Genomic DNA, 18297 nt, shown 5'->3' on the forward strand with positions numbered 1-18297 from the left:
AGGAAAGTTATACTAAAATACGACATTAAACAAAATTTCTTTTTATTCTAATATAAAACAAAATAAACAGGTCAAAGATCACAAAAAGCAAGATGTATATAAAAGGTATAAAAAACAATAACTTGGTACCAATTTACTAACATAATAACATTAGAAGTCAAAAAGTTAGATGTCTTAAACTAAGCTTTTTGGTACAAGGAATCTGTGTGCTTTGAGTTTTAACTATGAACTTAAAGCAACTGAAAAGGAAAAGCTAACAGCTACCATAAAGGAAAAAAGCAATCTCTATAGCACTTCAAATACTACTTTGATTTCTGTCAATCCATATAAACAGTTAAAATGTAAATATGCACATACAATTCTGAAAATTGTTCATGAGAACAGTCTCTAAAAACCCAATAACACTTAAAATAGTTTAACTGCCCCACAACCAACCAGAGGAAAGTGAGAGCCCCTTCCATAGCTCAGGTTCTATTTTTCCCCAAACTGGAAAAAACAGAAAGGCACTTTCCAATAAAATATCAGGTTGAGCAATTCAATGATTCTTTTCCATTTTGTTATTTCTAGCCTGTCTACATGTTAAGTTTTTATGATATTGTGGTTTTAGTCCTGGAATGTTTTTTACTGATCTATTTGTTTTTAGAACGTATATCTCAAATGACACATGAACTATATATGTATATCAATACATAAAAACTGATGTCAAAAAATGAAAAAAGCAGAACTCAAAGTAAGTGCATAAATAAATCAAGTGCAATGGGAAATTCAGAAAATAAGGCATCAGAAATATAGCTAAATATTCAAGACTTCTTTCTTCAAAATTGCTGAAGCTCACAATTAACCAAAAATCACCCTTGTGTTAAATCAGGTAAGAAAAAGCTTTTGAACATTACAATCAAAGTTAAAACCCATATCATACAATTACCAAAATAAGTACAGTAGCCCATTTCACCTATACTTCAAATTCCAACGCAGTGAACTGTATGCCCTTTATGTAGGTAACGTATCACAGGAAGTAAGTCTGCTTACCTCGTGTTCCGAAAAAAGTGCTTTCAATTGTCCCTTGGACCAATAATCCAAAGCATATGCCAAAAGCCGCATGGCGATCGTATTAATTCTCAAGAAATTTCCAACAAATACCACCTGGTTAATGTTCTAAGCACATCAAAAAAAGGCAATTAGTTTTCATCTTAATTTATGTTTGCTGGTAAAAGCTATCCCAAACAGAGACCGTGTGCAAAATTTTTAGCAGCAAGCTGACTTCTAATCAAAAAAAGTATTTACATTTAATCCAACTGATCAAGGGCTACTTAAATTTGATCACCAGACAACTCTGGACCCAATTCAAAGCATGCCAAAAAATGTCACAGGAGAAAACAGATTAGGAAAAACATGTATTAAAAGTGACAAACAATAACTACTATTAAATAAAAAGTTTTATACAGATAAGTTAAAAAAAATAGTAAGACCCAATTCAAAGAAGGAAAGTGACATAAATAGGCAAATTATACATCACAGAAAAAAATTTCAACCTTGCTAGTTAACAAAAAAGTAAAAGTTTAGACCTATTAAGTGTTAGCAAAACAACTAACTGAAATTCCACTGCCAACATTAGTCAAGGTTGTGGTAAAACTGATCCATTTATTTACTGCTAAAGATGATATAAATTGGTACAGCCTTTGTGCACAGAAAGCATCCTGGCAATACCTATTAAGATTCATAAGCATGGTCATATTTTTTTAGATGAAAAAATCTCATTCCTAAGTCCCTTATCAAGAATAAAATTCAACCAAGGAATAGCTTCATGCTTAAAAATGCTTTACTACACAGCTATCAAATGCCCAGCCCTACGTGAATGATTTATATAAAAAGACATCAAATATACAGCCATGAAATTTATATTTACAAAACAATATAAAATGGTATGTACACCAAATCTTAAATACATAAATAAGAACAAGGGAACATGCAATAAAGAAAATAGTGTTAACATATTCAAATGAGGTTTTAATTACTTGATGCTGATACAGTATCTTTTTAATTAAAAAGGAGACAGTCCTTTTGCACCTTTTAAGGTTTTCTTTTTAAGCCACATGCCTATAGAAACTGTTTAAAATAATTTTAAACAAAATGTATAAATAAGGACAAGCTATAAAGCTGCACCAAATGGATACCCACGGGAAGGCCATTCTTGGTTCTTTCATAGCCCTGTACAATGCTGCTTGACCTGAATGCTACAAGGCAGCACTGTAAAGAAGCTGAAAGCACAAAGACAGTTCTACTGCAGTGGAGGGGGTGGCAGGGTAAGCAGTCCTCAGCCTGTTCGGTCTTCTCTCAGCTTCAATGACTTCTCTGGATTCCTTCCAAGGGATTCTAGAGCTCCACAATGAGCATGAAGTCTAGATTCAGCATCACTATCCATCATCACCATCCAACAGTCCCCACCATCTGGAACACTGCCTACATTGCTACCTCTCTCTACTTTCTCCTCTACTTCTAGATAGCAGCAGTATTTTTCAGTAAGGAAAAAAAAAAAGATTACAGGTGAAGAGTTTTAAGTTTGCCAATGAAACAAACTCCGCCACATATGGCCACATTGAGGCCCCAGAGAAGACAAATGTTGTACGCAAGGTGGGGCCCACGTTAGAGCAACTACAGAAATCCACGTCCCCTTACTTCATTAAGGGCACACATTCTTGCGATCGAGCCAATGTTGTTGGTGATAGTGATCAAGGTCGCTCTGGCAAGGTCCTCTTTACTGACAGCCTCTCGCTTCTCCTTGCTCATCATGTTGCCAAAGCTGTGATAAAAAAAAAAAAAAATTCCCTTTGATAAACCAAAGTCAACACAGGCCAACAAAACTTGAATGTTACTTGATTAAGATAAAAGTGACTTTTAGAGCAATGTTGTTCAAATCTTCAAATTGTTCATTACAAAATAAAGGAGCATGTGCTCCAAGAGAAATGCAGCCTCAAAGAGAAACCACAAGCACTCTGAGCAAATGGTTTTCCTTGTCCTTTCCACTGAAATCTATCTACTTTTGATACCAGATATTCACACACTCATAAGATACACTGTAAGGCACCATTGCTCCTTCTGCAACCAGGGAAAGTTGCAGGAAGAATCTCTAGTAGCAATTTCTCCCCAACTGCCCAGCTCTTCCACTGGGCTGAATGGTCACATTCACATCTGGTAAACTGTTTTATTCCAGCAAAACAAAATGCAGACAGCTAAGTCCCAGAGTAAACTACTTAAGAGTTTCAGATTTCCCTAGCAGATCAAGTACTTCAAAGTACCTGACCTGCAGAATTGCTACATTAATAACGCTGAACAAAAACAAACCCAACTAATCAGAAAAAGTGATTCCCAATGAGCAAATGCTGCAAACATAGAAAATGAAATCTACAGCACTTACCAAGTACCTAAAATTAGTAAACGAGCATATATGAGTGCCTTTTCTATTATTAAAAACCATGTGCCTCAATACACACAAAACCTTTGTATTTCCGAAGAATCCGAAAATGAAATTAAGAAAACGAATTCCATTTATAACAGCATCAAAGAGAATAAAATGCTTAGGGATATATTTAACAAAAGTATAATACTTGTACACTGAAAACTAAAAAACAGTGTTGAAAGAAAGTAAAGATCTAAATAAATGCAAAGACACTCCATCTTCTTGGATGAGAAGACTAGAAAGTATTAAGATAGCAATATTCTCCAAAATGATCTACAGATTCAACACTATCCCTATCAAAATCTGTTGCTTTTTTTTACAGATATTGACAAGCTGATTTTAAAATTCATATAGAAAGTCAAGGGGCCCAGACTAGCCAAAAAAATCTTGAAATAGAACACTAACTTGTTAGACTCACACTACCCAATTCAAAACTTAGTACAAAGTTGCAGTTAATCAAGGTAGTGTGGTACTAGCATAATGAAAAACATCAATAGAACAAAACTTGAGTTCAGAAATAAACCATACATTTATGGTCAACTGATTTTCAACAAAGGGGCCAAAAGAATTCAATCAGGAAAGAATATTCAACAGAAGGTGCTGGGTTGACTATACCAACATGCAAAAAGAATGAATTTAAACCATACACAAAAATTCACTCAAAACGGATCATAGACCTAAATGTTAGAGCTAACTAAAACTATAAAACTCTTATAATAGAGAAGTAAATCTTTGTGATCTTAGGCTATAAAACTCTTATAACAGAGAAGTAAATCTCTGTGATCTTAGGCTAGGCAGTGATTTCTTACATGTAATACCAAAGCATAAGTGATGAAAGTGAAGATAGATAAGATAGACTTCATCTTATCTATTTAAATTTAAAAATTCTATGCTGGAAAGGACACCATAAAGAAAGTGAAAAGACAACCAGCAGAATGGGAGAAAATATTTGCAAACTGTGTATTTGATAAGGGATTTGTATCCAGAACATGTAAGAATTCTTACAACTCAATAATAAGACAAATACTCCAGCTAAAAAATGAAAGACTTGAACAGACATTTCTCCAATGAGTTGATAGACAGATAGTCAATAAGTACATGAAAAGATATTCAACATCCTTATTCATCAAAGCAATACAAATCAAAACCATGAGAAATTACTTTATACCTATTAAGGCAGTTAAAATCAAAAAGACAGTAAGAAGTGTTAGCAAGGATATGGAGAAATTTGAACCCTAATATGCTGCAGGTGGGATTGTAAAATGGTGCAGCCACTTTGGAAAACAATCTGACATTTCCTCAAAAGATTGTACCACATGATCCAGCAATTCCAGTCCTAGGTATATATCCAAGAGAATTATAAAACAGTATGTCTACATAGAGACTTGTACATGAATGTTCGTAGCGGTATTCATAATAACCAAAAGTTGAAATGACCCAAATGTTTATCAACTGAGAAATGGATGTTATACATTCATATAACAGAATATTATTCAGCAATATAAAGGAACAAAGTTCTGATTCATGCCACGACATGGATCAACCTTGAAAATATACTAAATGAAAGAAGCCAGTCAGAAAAATCACATATTCTATGATACCATTTATATGGAATGTTCAGAACGGGCAAATCTATAGACAGAAAATAGGTTAGTGTTTACCAAAAATTGGGGTGGGGGAATGGGGAGTGATAGCTAATGATACAGGTTTCTTTCTGAGATGATGAAAATACTCTGAAATTGGACTATGGTGATAGCTGTGCAATTCTATAAATATACTAGAAACCACTAAATTGGACACTTTAAACAGGTGACTCTATATTATGTAAAGCTGTTTAAAAAAGGAAAAGATATACCCAATATTTAATATTTTATTCCTGTGTTTCTTAGAACACATGCCCCCTTACCTCGAAGCCACAGCCCAGCCTGGCAGTCCAAACCTCTCATAGTCTCCTCCATAAATGTCTCGCACTAGTTTATCCACTTTGGTGCTATCTCCACGAGATGCCATTTCAAGAGCTTCTTCAAAAGTAGTACAGCCAGTAAGCAGACAGCAGAGACCAAAAAAAGTTCCTCCTCCAAGACTGTGATTAAAAACAAACAACATAGTATTATAACATTTTTAAAATTGAACCCAAAACCATGTTCACGTATCAATCCACTCTTGCCTCAACCCAATCATGCAGATGCCACCTGTAAGAAACAAGACTGTGAAAAGGTAAAAACAAGTACCTAATAGACATCTTGGAAGATACATGTTCACGTGCTCCAATAAGCAAAGTAGCAAAACACAGGGCTCACCTCCCCACTCATGTCTCTGTTCAGTATGGGCACCTGCTGAGTATAAGGAGCCTCAGGTACAGATCAGCCCACCACACCAAGGACTATGCTGGCACCTCCCCGCTTTCTCCAAGTGCCTGCCCCAAGTCATCCTCATGCGCCCCATCAACACTCTTGCGTGAATGTTTTCCCCCCAAAAATTACTCCACTCATTCTTTAACCAATACCTATTAAAAAACTTGTTTATCCCAATCTCTAGCTCCTTATTTTTCAATTGATCTCTGATCCTTCAACCAAAACGTATTCACTCTCATCTGCCACCAAATTTTCCCTTTTCAGACCACCCTCCCTCAATCATTTTTGTAGTGCTCAGTATGCCTCAACTTCTAGATCGCACACCATCCCAGGGTGGCGGGGAGTGGGGGTGTGGGAGGTGTGCTTGTGTGTGCACGCACACACATATATGCGTACAAACACACATGTATGTGTATACATGTATAAAATCTAGACCAATTTCAAAACTAGGATCTTGCCTTGCCTTCTCCTTATACTATCTACCTTTGGTTACTTTATGGTATATGCACGCCACATACTGAGGGCAGGGACTATGGGATCCATGAGTTGGCTGATGAGATATTTTATATATATAGCAATGAAACCTTGAGCAATAGAGATTAAAGAGATCATGAAATCAGAACTTTCAAAGAGAAACATGTTTGTATAATTCTAGAAAAGTTATATCTTCCACATAATTTTAACATTATATGCAATACCTGAAAACTCAGTGTTAACCCATTATATCAAGAATAAATAATGACTTTTATATAAAAACCTACCTGGTACCAGTGACCCGCTTGTAATTATCTTTGGAATATACTGCTAAGATGCTAACCCCAGAGCCAATGTTCACCAGAAGCAGAGGGTATGGATTTTTCAAATCAAACGGTAACTTCTGACATTTTTCAGAATCAGCAGGGTTTTCAAAGTAATAACATTGTGACCGTCCATTGAATCCAACTGAGTCAATATATAAAATTCCTTTTATTAAGCAATCTAGTTCATCAAGTTTGCAAAGCTGAAGATCACCTATCTGTAATGAGATAAAAATGTTTTCAGACTTTTTAACAAGCCAAACAAATAAAAACTCCATTTAACAAGGTATCCCATCTACAAACCATAAAAATGTTCATAGATGTGTTTTATTTGTGCATGTTTTACAGATCTGTAGACCACAAACATAACTATGGACCGACAAGACAGACTCTTGCTCCCACAGACCCAAATACACTCTACCTACAAACCACTGCAGCAGCTGGAGAAATATGCCAAAAACCTGAGCAGAAAACAAGATGGCTGCTCACAGACATGAAGCAGAAGCATAGCTGAGATCACAGCCCTATCAGAAACCAGGCTCCAAGAAATCCAAGTAATGCAAGGACCTGGTGACACCTGGCGGGAGCCACAAAGACTGACATCTGCCTTCCAAAGAATATCTTCAAAGCTACGGAGCAGTATCGAAGTAGGCTACCCTTTATTATTAATAACCTGAAGCCAAAAAGCTGAAAATGGCCAATTAGAAGGCAAGATTTTTCACTATCTAAACAAGTTACATCTTCTGGAAGACAAGGGGATTTTAGCAGAATCAGAATTTAGAACACTGTTATCAACTTAATTCCATTCAAATAACTATTTTAGGAATTTCATTTAAATAAATTATTATTCCTATTATGTAACACTATACAAAAATTCAGAATAAAAAGGATCTTTATTCCATTAATAATTAAAGTGGAAGGAACTTCAAGACATGTTGTTAGTCAAAAAAGCAAGCTGAGAAACATTTTATAAAATATGATCCAATCTACCTATTTTTAAAACCTATTTTAATGTGCACATATATGTGTCACACAGTCATGCATAAAAAAACTAAAGATATGTAAGCTTTTAAGAGTGGTGACACTGAATTTTAAAAAAAAACCTTCCACATTTTACTCCATGAACTTCTAACCCATTTGAATTTTACAAGCATATATACTCAATATATGTGACAAACGTAAAGATGCCTCAATCCCCAAAAAAGGAAAAGGTTTTGTTTACAACCAAAGTCAGCCCTACAAGTTCTCCCCATTTAAGTCACCTCCCATTTGATTTCATTTACATGCAATTCATTCTGATTCATAGTGGAAACACAATTAATAGGTAACTTCATCTTAATCTTTAATTAATAATCCCTAATTAAGAATATTAAGTTACTCTTCTGGCCAAACCCAAGCCCTTTAATTGTTCATCGCTGTCTTCATTTCATATCCTCAAGCCCTTCTTGTCAAGACAAATTTAAATACTGACTTCCTGACACTTGAATCTCAAGTGCCAGCATTTTCATTTCTAAGCCAAATCATTTTACACCAGTGTCCTATTATAATCCAAGTAGTATTCTGCCATTATATGCCCAACCAGTATTTCCTTTTATCCTTCCCATAATTTGTGTTATCTTGAAGTGTTCTGTTGTGCTATTACTCCTTATGAATCCCAGCCTAACTGGATATAGTTAGAGGCTGAATGAATGCATAAATCAATTTCACTAACTCAAGTGACTCAACGTAGGTGTTATATCAACGTACAAACTGTCAGGAAATCTGATTCACATTAAAAAAGAAACAGGGTAAACGCAGTATTTTTAAAACTATTTCACTGTAGTTTATTAAATATTAGTGACTTCTAATGCACAAACAGGATTTGATAGGCATTTAATTTTCAGTTCTCAAGGCTAATGCTGGTACATACAAATGAGAAACCCCAAAAGCCTAAGAAGCAATTCCTAGGGTCTAAAATACACTTGCACCGTCTCCTTAGATTTACCACACAATGCTGAACCTCTGGCAACAGCCTGAATGGTTACCGAATATGTTCCAAAGGGCATCTCTGCAGGGTCCTGGATATAGGGAGGTTTTCTCTCCTTTATCTATCAGTTATAGTCCAGAGTCAACTATGAGGCTTCCACAAAGAAGGGAAAACTTCTCTCCTCCTGCTGCCTTCCCCTTTACTCGCAGGTAGAAAAGAAACCACTGAAAACCAACAACCGAGAGAAATTCAAGCAAAAAATATAAAACCTGTTTAAAAATTCATTTTTAAAATTCAGTTCTATATTATGACTATGGTCAGTTACGGGAGAAAGTCAGGAGATACAGGACAAAGAAGACACGGTCATAAAATCATACGGCAGGTGCTGTAGGTATAAAAAATAAAAAATAAAAAATAAGGGATTGTAAACTGACAAAGTCCTTGCAATCTGTGAGGTCAACCAAGGGTTGCCTTGCCTAAAAAAATGATTAATTAATTAAAATCATGCGGTGACACATAAGGAGAAAAAGAAATATGGAATATAACACAGGCAAAGGCAGAATCTCAGGAACAATAGTCTCACTGGTGGCATTAGAAACATGGTCACTTAAGATATTTTAAATCTATATCACACCCTGAAGGTCAGCGTCTCAGCCAATTCACTTGGCAATTCTCCCACCTACCACCACCTCCACCTTCAAAGGGCCTAACACCACGAGGCCTTGCACACAGTGTTCACTGAATAAAAACCAAATCAAGTGCCCACTGGCACTCCATCTAGTGTCCAGACATGATTCAGAGATGGCTGTTAACAAGTGTGTAGCACAGAAAACATCAGAAGGCATTTGCAAAGAGGAGACTCTGTCATCAACCAACTCTGACTATTCCTGAGGTCTGAAAACCACTGCTTTAGACCAGAGTTCCTTGTATTTTAAAAAAGCCAAGAAGCACTGAAGGGAACAAGAGAAACTATATGATAGAGGAGGTTCGAAACAAATTTATGACATGAAAAGACAAATTTTAAAAATTATTTTTCAATCTCAATGTTCGAGATTTAATGGTATCATTTCTTATAGGTAGTTCCTTACTCTGCTTATTACAGCTTCACTATTTTTTCATACTAAAGAACAATAAATTGCTACGCTTTTAGTGGTTCTGATTCTCATCAACTCATATGAACTGGACAAAAACTATACAACAATCTCTAGGTGGCTATTTTCTGACTGTCACTAAATTATACTTAATTTGACTCAAGAAAATTCAAGTTCCATTAGAGATGGAAATGATTCTACCACTTGCTATAGGTATTATTTTTAACAATCAGATTACCGTAAATTGTATATAAGCTAAAAAATGCATACTGTGAGAAAATCCTGCTCAAATTTGTACGCTCCACCTCCAGTGGCACAAAAGACAGTGTGGAGACTCGAGAAGTTTTTATCTCTGCCCATTTGAATAAAAGCAGGCATGTCATGAGTGGGAAAGCGTATAAAGTGCAGATTGCCTTTGCGTCCACACAGAGTCAGGTCCTTCAGCTCCAGGTGCACATCCCGAATACCTGTGGACCCATAAGCCACATTGGAGGTCAGGTACTTCCGAATGCTTTTAAGACTTTCCACTTCTTCCTCTTCTTCTTCAGCAGTGATGTCTTTGGGTTCGAAATAAACCAGCTTGACCAGGGTTCCACCAATATCCAAGCCAAACCACGGAAAAACTAAATGGGAGGAAAAAAATGTCAGAACAGCTTTTCATGAAAACTAAATTTACACCTACTAGATTAGCAACTTTTTTCATACCCTGAGGTTTCTAAGGACTATACAAACAAAAAGGTTTGGGGGAGAAGAAATATGATTGCCTGATTTGGAAGCACATCTAAAAAACATTACAAAGATCAGAAAGAAAAATATTAGAATATTGAGCCAACCCAAACCTCTTATACAGACGAGCCCAAAATGTACTATAACACATTTTAAAAAAAAAAAGACTACCCATGAACCTCAACTCTGGGGAAAAAAAGATTGAGACTGAAAACCTTCACCCTCCCCTTGGCTTACAGAAGAAATGCTGAGACTTTTCAGTTCTGGTTTAGTACTCAAACTAGGAGTAGAGGAAATGCTAAACCCTATGCAACATAAGCTTCAGTGTTCAATTTCTCTCAAAACAGGATGTCCTAAAAAAAGTTTCCATGGACTTCTGTGCAACAGATGTTTCAAAGTTAATGTTACCAAAAAAATCCTTTCCAAAAAAGGGCTTCAGAAAATTGGATCAAGATAGACTGCATAGATACACATGCATGACTTCTCCTCTCACCTTAAATCCTAGAAATGACAAAGATATAATTTGACATACTATTTTCTAAAATAATTTTGAGAAACAAGAAGTGATACACTCAGCAGAACTAGGCTGATAAGAGCAGTAACTATCCAGAAACCTCAGAAGAATAATGCTATAAAAACTGACAGAAGCTATAAAGGCGGGGGTAGAATAGAAGTGTTCCATTCAAGCTATAGATGGAATAGCTGCCATGGGAAATAGGAGCTCTGGTGCAGTCATGGGTGATCTGGTGAGGAAATGCATTTGGCGCAACTGGCCAAGCCAGTCACTTCCTTCTACTGAAAACCACTACCCAACTCCACCCCCGCAGCCCCACAGAGGCAAAGTCTTCAATGAGCCCAGGCACTTGAGCCCTGAGATTCAGGATAGCACCAAAGTAGCTGCTATTACTCAGAAGAAATGAGTCTATTTCTGGCCATATGTCCCATCTCTTCCCTACAATCTATCCTGACTGGTAAACAGACGCTACAATCACTGACAGGAAAACAGCCATCTTCAAAGCAGAGATGATCACTTTTCAAAGTAGAATTACCAAAAAGGAAATCAACACAAAACGAGAAGCTAAACATCTGAAGAAAGAGTTGCAGGGACAAATAGGAGACTTAATCATAAATATCCTCAAAGGTAAAATGAGATCTCATCCATGAAAAATGAATAAACTACCATTAAAAAAAAAAAAATGAGAAATGATTGCCAGCTGTGGTGGGGCTTTCAAAACAAAAAAGGCAGGGAGGAGAGACTACTATATACACAAATGAAATCTCAGGCTGAGTGCAAGAAGCCTTACACAAAAAGCTACATACTGTATGATTCCATCTATATGAAACTCTAGAAAATGCAAGCTAATCATTTCTGGATCTGATAGAAAGCAGACCATAGGCTGGGGAGAGGGGGAGCAGGGAAAGACTGCACAGGGGTAACCCAAATCTTGATGGCTGGGGCAAAGGGGTAGCTTCATGGGTGTATATATCTGTCAAAATGCATGGGATTGTAAACTTTAAATGAATGTAGTTTATTGTATGTAAATTATACCTCAATAAAAACACTTTTACAAAAGAAAAAAAGGAGAAAAAATTTACTTCCAAAATAAAGCTTAACAAATACATTTAATAAAATAGGCACAAAAAAAATAGAAAATTATAAGAAATTCTCCTAAAATGCCTCGAGTAGATTATGAAAGAAAGTCAGATATAAAGAATGCAGAACCAGAGTCCAACATCTATGTTATTATATGCGTTCTAGAAATTTTCTAGGACAGATAGGGGTGAAAGGACAGGTTCAAAGATCCACTAAGTGTTAAACAGAATTAATTAGTGGAGAAAGGAGAGACTTGAACACAAAAATGAATTCCTACAAAGATACATACATAAACCACATGAAGACAAAATTAGACTTCGTCCACACAGATGCTAGAAGAGCAATAACTTCAAAGTTATAAGGAAAAGTATTCTGAAACTCACATCCAGACAAATCAGCTTTTAACTGGCATTGCAAAAGAAATTTTCACACAGCAAAGAGCTCAACATTTACTACTCAAAGATCTTCTCTGATATAATTTGTAAATATACTCCAATATAATATTAAAAGCATCCAAGATATGAACTATAAGAAACAATAAGAAAAAGAAGCAACATGCGCTGACTTTTAGAAAAATAAGCAATCTGGAACTAAAATACTTAAATGATTTCAACACAGGAAGTAGAACAGGGAAGAGAAAGGAGAGGGAAGTGAAAGCAAGCAGCAGTTCTGTCTTCTTGGGGAAAGGAAGATACAGATTCTCATTAATTCTAAACAAGAATAATGAAGTGACGGTTTAAATGTGTTAAAAATTTATAGGCAACTCCAGAAGAGAAATAAACATTATGATCCTCAAACAAGTACGAAAAAATACCAGTTCAAAAACAAAGAAGAAAAACAGTATGGTAAATACAAAATTAAAAATGGCAGAAATAACTATCAGATAATAAGGTGATCTATTAAACAAAAATATAACTTTGTATCAAAAATATCAAATACACTTTTGTTTCAAATACTCACAAACCGTTCACAAAAATTAACTGCACTAGCTTAAATAACCTCAAATTTAAAAGAATAAAAACTACATTCACTTTTGACAATACCTCAAAATTAGAAATTAATCCAACAAACACAAAAAAATAAATCTATCCCCCTGGAAATTTTTAAACCCACTATTATAAACTCTGAGATTAAAGAGAAAATCAAAACATTTAAAAATAAATGACAATGAGATCACTACACATCAAAAACAATATGCTACATTCAAGGTGATACTCAAAGAGAAACTTCTAGCCTTAAGTACTTATCAAATGTATTCAAAAAGAAGCCTGATTAAAAGGGAATGTCACACACAATTTGAAATGCTAGAAAAATAAAACAGAGCAAACAGACCCAAATTAGAAGTTATTAAAGATAAAAAGCAAGATATAAAAGAAATTAGAAAAATATCATTGTTGTAAACAAAGCCACAGTAGAGCTGATCAATAAAATTAAGCTTTGAAAAAACCATCAGACAAATTTCTGGTAAGCCTATCCAAGAAAAAGAGAGAAAATACAGCTTTTCTTTTTAAAAAAAGATCAAGAAGATGAAAGAGTATATAACAAAGATTATACAAATAAACCCATATACAACTTTAGAACAATGTTTAAAACGTAAACTAAACAGATCAGCTAGAAGAAACAGAGTACAAAAGGTTGCTCAAAAAAGGTAGAAAACACAGAAATCAAAAACACTGAAAATTGTGAAAAAGTGGTCAAAGATCTATCACCCAAACAACAACAAAAAAAAGCATCAGACTCTATGATTTCCAGGTAAACTTTGAAGAGCTTCTAAAGAAGTCATTCTTACTTCATATCAAAACTAGATTGTTGCAGCAGAAAAGTTGCAAAAATCGGATGGGGGCGGGGGGGCGGGCGGGGAGGAACCAAGCAGTACTAGGAAATTTGGAGAACTCAGGTTTATTATGCACAGTCCCAGAGGAGCTAGCGCTCTGAAGATCTGAGCCAGGAGCTCAGTTGCAACATTGCTTTATAAAACTTATTTGGCATGGGCTGATTGGTTAATTTGTCCTCAGATGGTTACAAAGCACTGGGGGAGTTCCTATGGGTTGCAGGAAGTTATAAAGAGTTACAAAGCCCCTGAGTTGCTAGGGGGTACAGGCAGTTACATTTGTTGCTTAGACAGAACAAGCAAAAGGGAAGATGAATCTTTAGTTAATTTTGAGTAAGGCCTCTGCAGCAAGCATATCTACAAAAGAAGAACAAAGAGCTGATTAGCCTTTTGAGTGAAAATTCCTCTTCATTTTCTTACAACATAAACCCAAAAACATGAAATTATTAAATACAATAGAGTTGTGCAGTAGAAGAATACACCAGAGCCAATGGGGATTCTTCTCAAGAATGAAAGGATGGTTTTCACAGTAGAAATTCCAATTAATGAGGCCTGCTTACATTACTAAATCGCAGGAGAAAAACCAATTCGACAGACTCCAAAAAGTAAAAATTAAGAAAAATCAATTAAATCAACAGAACTAATGAAAAATTTTTAAGTATTTGAATACAAAAAAAATATAAATACCAACAGCTTTCCCCTAAACAAAACCATAAGAAAATGACATAAAAAATGTACACAACAAAAGCCTCAAAATATTTACGAATAAATTTAATACTAAATATGTATGACAGCTATTAAAATGGTATGTTGAAAGACACAGCAATAGGAAAATGTACCCTGTTCTAAGAAGGAAAATCTTATTAAAATATCCATTCTCCCCAAATTAATAACAATGTCAATATAATTCTAAAGAACACTATGGTTGACTCCCCAGCAGCCATTCCACCTCAATCCCAAGAAGTGTCATGACTTCTTCGTATCAACAAAAATTCCACTGCCAGTGACAGGCCTAACCCAACCTGGCACGAGTCAGGCAAACAAAATCTGTCCCTAGCACCTAAAAGAAAAAAAAAGTTTCTTCACTCTTAAAAAATCAAGAGCTGGATATTACTGAAGCAAGGAGATTTAATTCCTATTGACCTACTAGTAGTGCCATTCTTTGACCATCAACTTTAGGATGATGTCGACCTTATGGATAGTAAAGGAGAGTTACGGCACTCTGCCAACGAACATATTACATCAACAGGACTGGAACCTGAAATTTTGGCTATACCTAAGACCAGTGGAAGATTCTACAATGCAAAAATCTTAAAGCAAATTAAACCTTACTCCTGTTCCCTTAGATTAAAAAATTGGAACATTAGTATACAGCTTTTATGTTTTAAATGATCATCTATTAACAGCCAAACACTATATTAGGACTTACTGAATAACTTATTTAATTATTACAATGACCAATGCAAGTACTATAATGACTCCACTTTATAGGTTAAGAAACTGAAATATAAAAAAGCCCAAGGTCACAGTCAAGGAAAGGCATAAGTTTCCTAGAGATTTCTAAGATTTCCTAAATCCTTTAACAAGTATCTTTTAACAAGTAATTATACAAACCTAAGAGCACAGGACACAGTCTTGGGTTAATAAAAATAAAAATAAAAAGCAGTTAAATAAAATTCACCATCTTTAAATAATACTTAAGGAAAAATAAGACAAGCAAAGTAAAGTATGTCGGTTCATATATATTTGTTATATCCTTTCTTTAATGTTTCTGGATGTACATATCCAAGAACTAAAAGACACTGAGAGGCATAAGAGATCCATTAGACACATGCTCTGATAGTGGCTGAGGGAATCATACTCAGACCATACATTCAGCCTGTTCAAAGGGGCTTAGATGCCCATCCTTGACCATGAGACTACTGGATGGAAAAAGGATTCTTGCTATACCATCATATTCCTCATATCTCACCAATAGAACACCTATTTACTACTTCTAACTAATGAGTGCTTCCATTAATTTTCAGATATTTTAGCCTGTCTGCAGCCCTTCGTATATTTCCTAATATTAAGGCCTCCAAAGTATTCAGTCTAGATAATCTATACTTCACTTAGGACACATTTCTAGAAAGAATTTATACTCTCTCTCACAGATTATTTCTATAAAACTATCTTTAGCACAATATCTGTCCCATAATAGTCCCAATGACTGAAATGCTTTCCAATGGGAAATACATGGTTTATAAAAATGTACTCAATTTTAACGCAAGAACTAGATTCTTATACTATGTTATAAAATCAGCAGGCTCAATAAAAACTTTACATTTGGGAAATATAAACATACAATACATAACAGACTACTAAGAAATTGCAAGATGGCTTTCTCTTTAGACAGCAAAACTTAAGCCATTATTTTAAAAGGAGGGATTTCCACACCCTAGTCAATCTTACTGACATAAATTGAGAAAGAAAAGTGACTGAAGATAAAGATACCCCAACTTATGAACCTGAAAAATGCTAAGTTATAAACTTAAGCTCAAGCAACACCATCGATCTTTTAAATGATCAGTTAAAATAGCCATTCTTTCCACTCCCTGATAAGGTCCTCTCCAAAAGCCTCCAGTATATTATCCTGTTCCTTCTCTCTTCCTTTTAACACGTATTTAAGCAAATATTTTTAATAGCATACATCTCTTCTTGCTTATGGTCCTCCCAAATAAAGAGAAGGCAGGGATTACAACACTGAACAATCATATTATCGAAATGCATGATTCATAAATACAGTTCCTAAAATAACATACTGTACCATTTTACACAGCTGCACAATTGAACTATTTTAAAGCCTTGCTTAATGTTTTATGATTTACATCCAAAAGAGAGACCATATAAAAAGCATTCTCCTCCATTCTGTCTCTCAAAAATGGGATATGAGCAACAGAAATCTAAGTTTTTCCTAAGCTCCCAGTGGGCAGCCCTTCCAAACTCCCTCACTGAAGATGTAACACTGCATCTAATAAAGGGCAGTGTCCCAGGGCCCCAGCACCAGTTCAATTCTGCCAACACTGATACTCCCCCAAAAACCAAGGAAAAGCAATCCATTTTCTAGTTTAATATTGTCAAGCTACAAACAAAAGCTTTATTTTCTAAACTAATGGAGGTTAACGATATTCTATGATTGAGATGAGTCCAAAATCAGTTAAGTCCCAAAGATCTCCCAAGCAGCTACAACATGCTTGCAAGTCACCTTGAAAGAGCCAGCTGTCCTCACACTGCCATAGAGCACTCTGATCCCAGGGTTTCCACACATCCTGCACATCTGCTGCACATCTGGGGCCCTTGATTAAAATGCATGTTCTCCTGTTACATGAGCATATGTTATCTGTCAAAAATTGTATTTTACTATATGTAATTATGCCTCATTAAAATTTTAAAAATTAAAATATGCATGTTCTTAGACCCCTTTATAGATCTGAGGGGTTTTTTTTTTAAGCTTCTGAGTGATTCCATGTAAGACCACTGCTCTGGATTACACTGTGTGTACCATCCCCCATTTCCAAAATGGGGAGGTCAATATCACTGGGTCTGAAGTCAGACACCTAGAATCAAAACACAACTAACTCACTATATGCCCTTGGACAAAAGGGACAATATCAATGAGTCCGTTTTCTCATCTGGAAACTGGGAATAAAATTAACTACCTCACAGGATAATTGAGACTTAAATGAGTTTCATAAAATATTTGGCACAGTGTCTAACACAAACGAGTAAGTGCTATATTAACATCATTAGCATCTTCGTTTCCATCATTTTAAACCAATCTTTACTTGGTATTTCTCTCAGTCCTATGAGACATACTCTGCCTACCCTAAAACTTTTAAAGAACTTCTTAAAGACACACATCTCTAGTATCATCCCTAAAGACTATGATGCATTAAGTCTGAGATGGAGACAGGTTTGGGAATCACACTGCTTTAGGGAACATGTGTGGCAGAACATGACTATAACCAGAACCCACAAGAATCCCTAAGAGAAACTGAATAGCTCCTTCTAGTTTCAAATGACAACTAGTCTCCTACCTTTAGACAAGTAATGTAATTATATCAGACCATTTTCTAAAATCAAAAGGTAGCTCCACCCCATACCCAACTTTCTCAACAACTAATACAGAAAAATTTAGTCTTACCGAATTTTCTCAAAGTTAAGACCAAAGTACAGCTGCCCCATGAACAATGTGCCGGCGGTGGCGGGGAGGGGAGTAGTGGAGAACAACCCTCATGCAGTTGAAAATCCATATAACTTTCAACTCCCCCAAAATTTAACTGTCCCTCATTATCTAAGGGGGAGTGGTTCCAGGACCCCCCAGGGATACCTAACTACAAGGACGCTCAAGTACCCTATATAAAATGGCAGAGACCAATGCAGTCAGCCACTCCGCATCGTGAACAGAAACAGTACAGGTATTTATTGAAAAAAATCCTAAG

At 35.6% G+C, this 18297-nt stretch overlaps 2 protein-coding genes across 2 annotated transcripts in view; both read right to left on the reverse strand.

Moving 5' to 3' along the window:
- PANK2 (pantothenate kinase 2) overlaps positions 1-18297 on the reverse strand; it is a 22018-nt gene that overhangs the window by 1112 nt on the left and 2609 nt on the right. Inside the window, exons 2-6 of the mRNA XM_025039700.1 lie at positions 10079-10288; positions 6573-6826; positions 5364-5540; positions 2677-2800; positions 1030-1155 (exon numbers count right to left, since the gene is read on the reverse strand). Coding sequence (XP_024895468.1) covers positions 1030-1155; positions 2677-2800; positions 5364-5467 — 354 coding nt within the window. The 5' untranslated portion in view covers positions 5468-5540; positions 6573-6826; positions 10079-10288. The remainder of the gene's footprint in view (positions 1-1029; positions 1156-2676; positions 2801-5363; positions 5541-6572; positions 6827-10078; positions 10289-18297) is intronic.
- Positions 8406-18297, reverse strand: part of LOC112470959 (pantothenate kinase 2, mitochondrial-like) — a 13381-nt gene continuing 3489 nt past the window's right edge. Inside the window, 1 exon segment of the mRNA XM_025039710.1 lies at positions 8406-10288. Coding sequence (XP_024895478.1) covers positions 9921-10288 — 368 coding nt within the window. The 3' untranslated portion in view covers positions 8406-9920.

The sequence above is a fragment of the Pteropus alecto genome, unplaced genomic scaffold (assembly GCF_000325575.1).
Source record: "Pteropus alecto unplaced genomic scaffold, ASM32557v1 scaffold45, whole genome shotgun sequence".
NCBI lineage: Eukaryota > Metazoa > Chordata > Mammalia > Chiroptera > Pteropodidae > Pteropus > Pteropus alecto.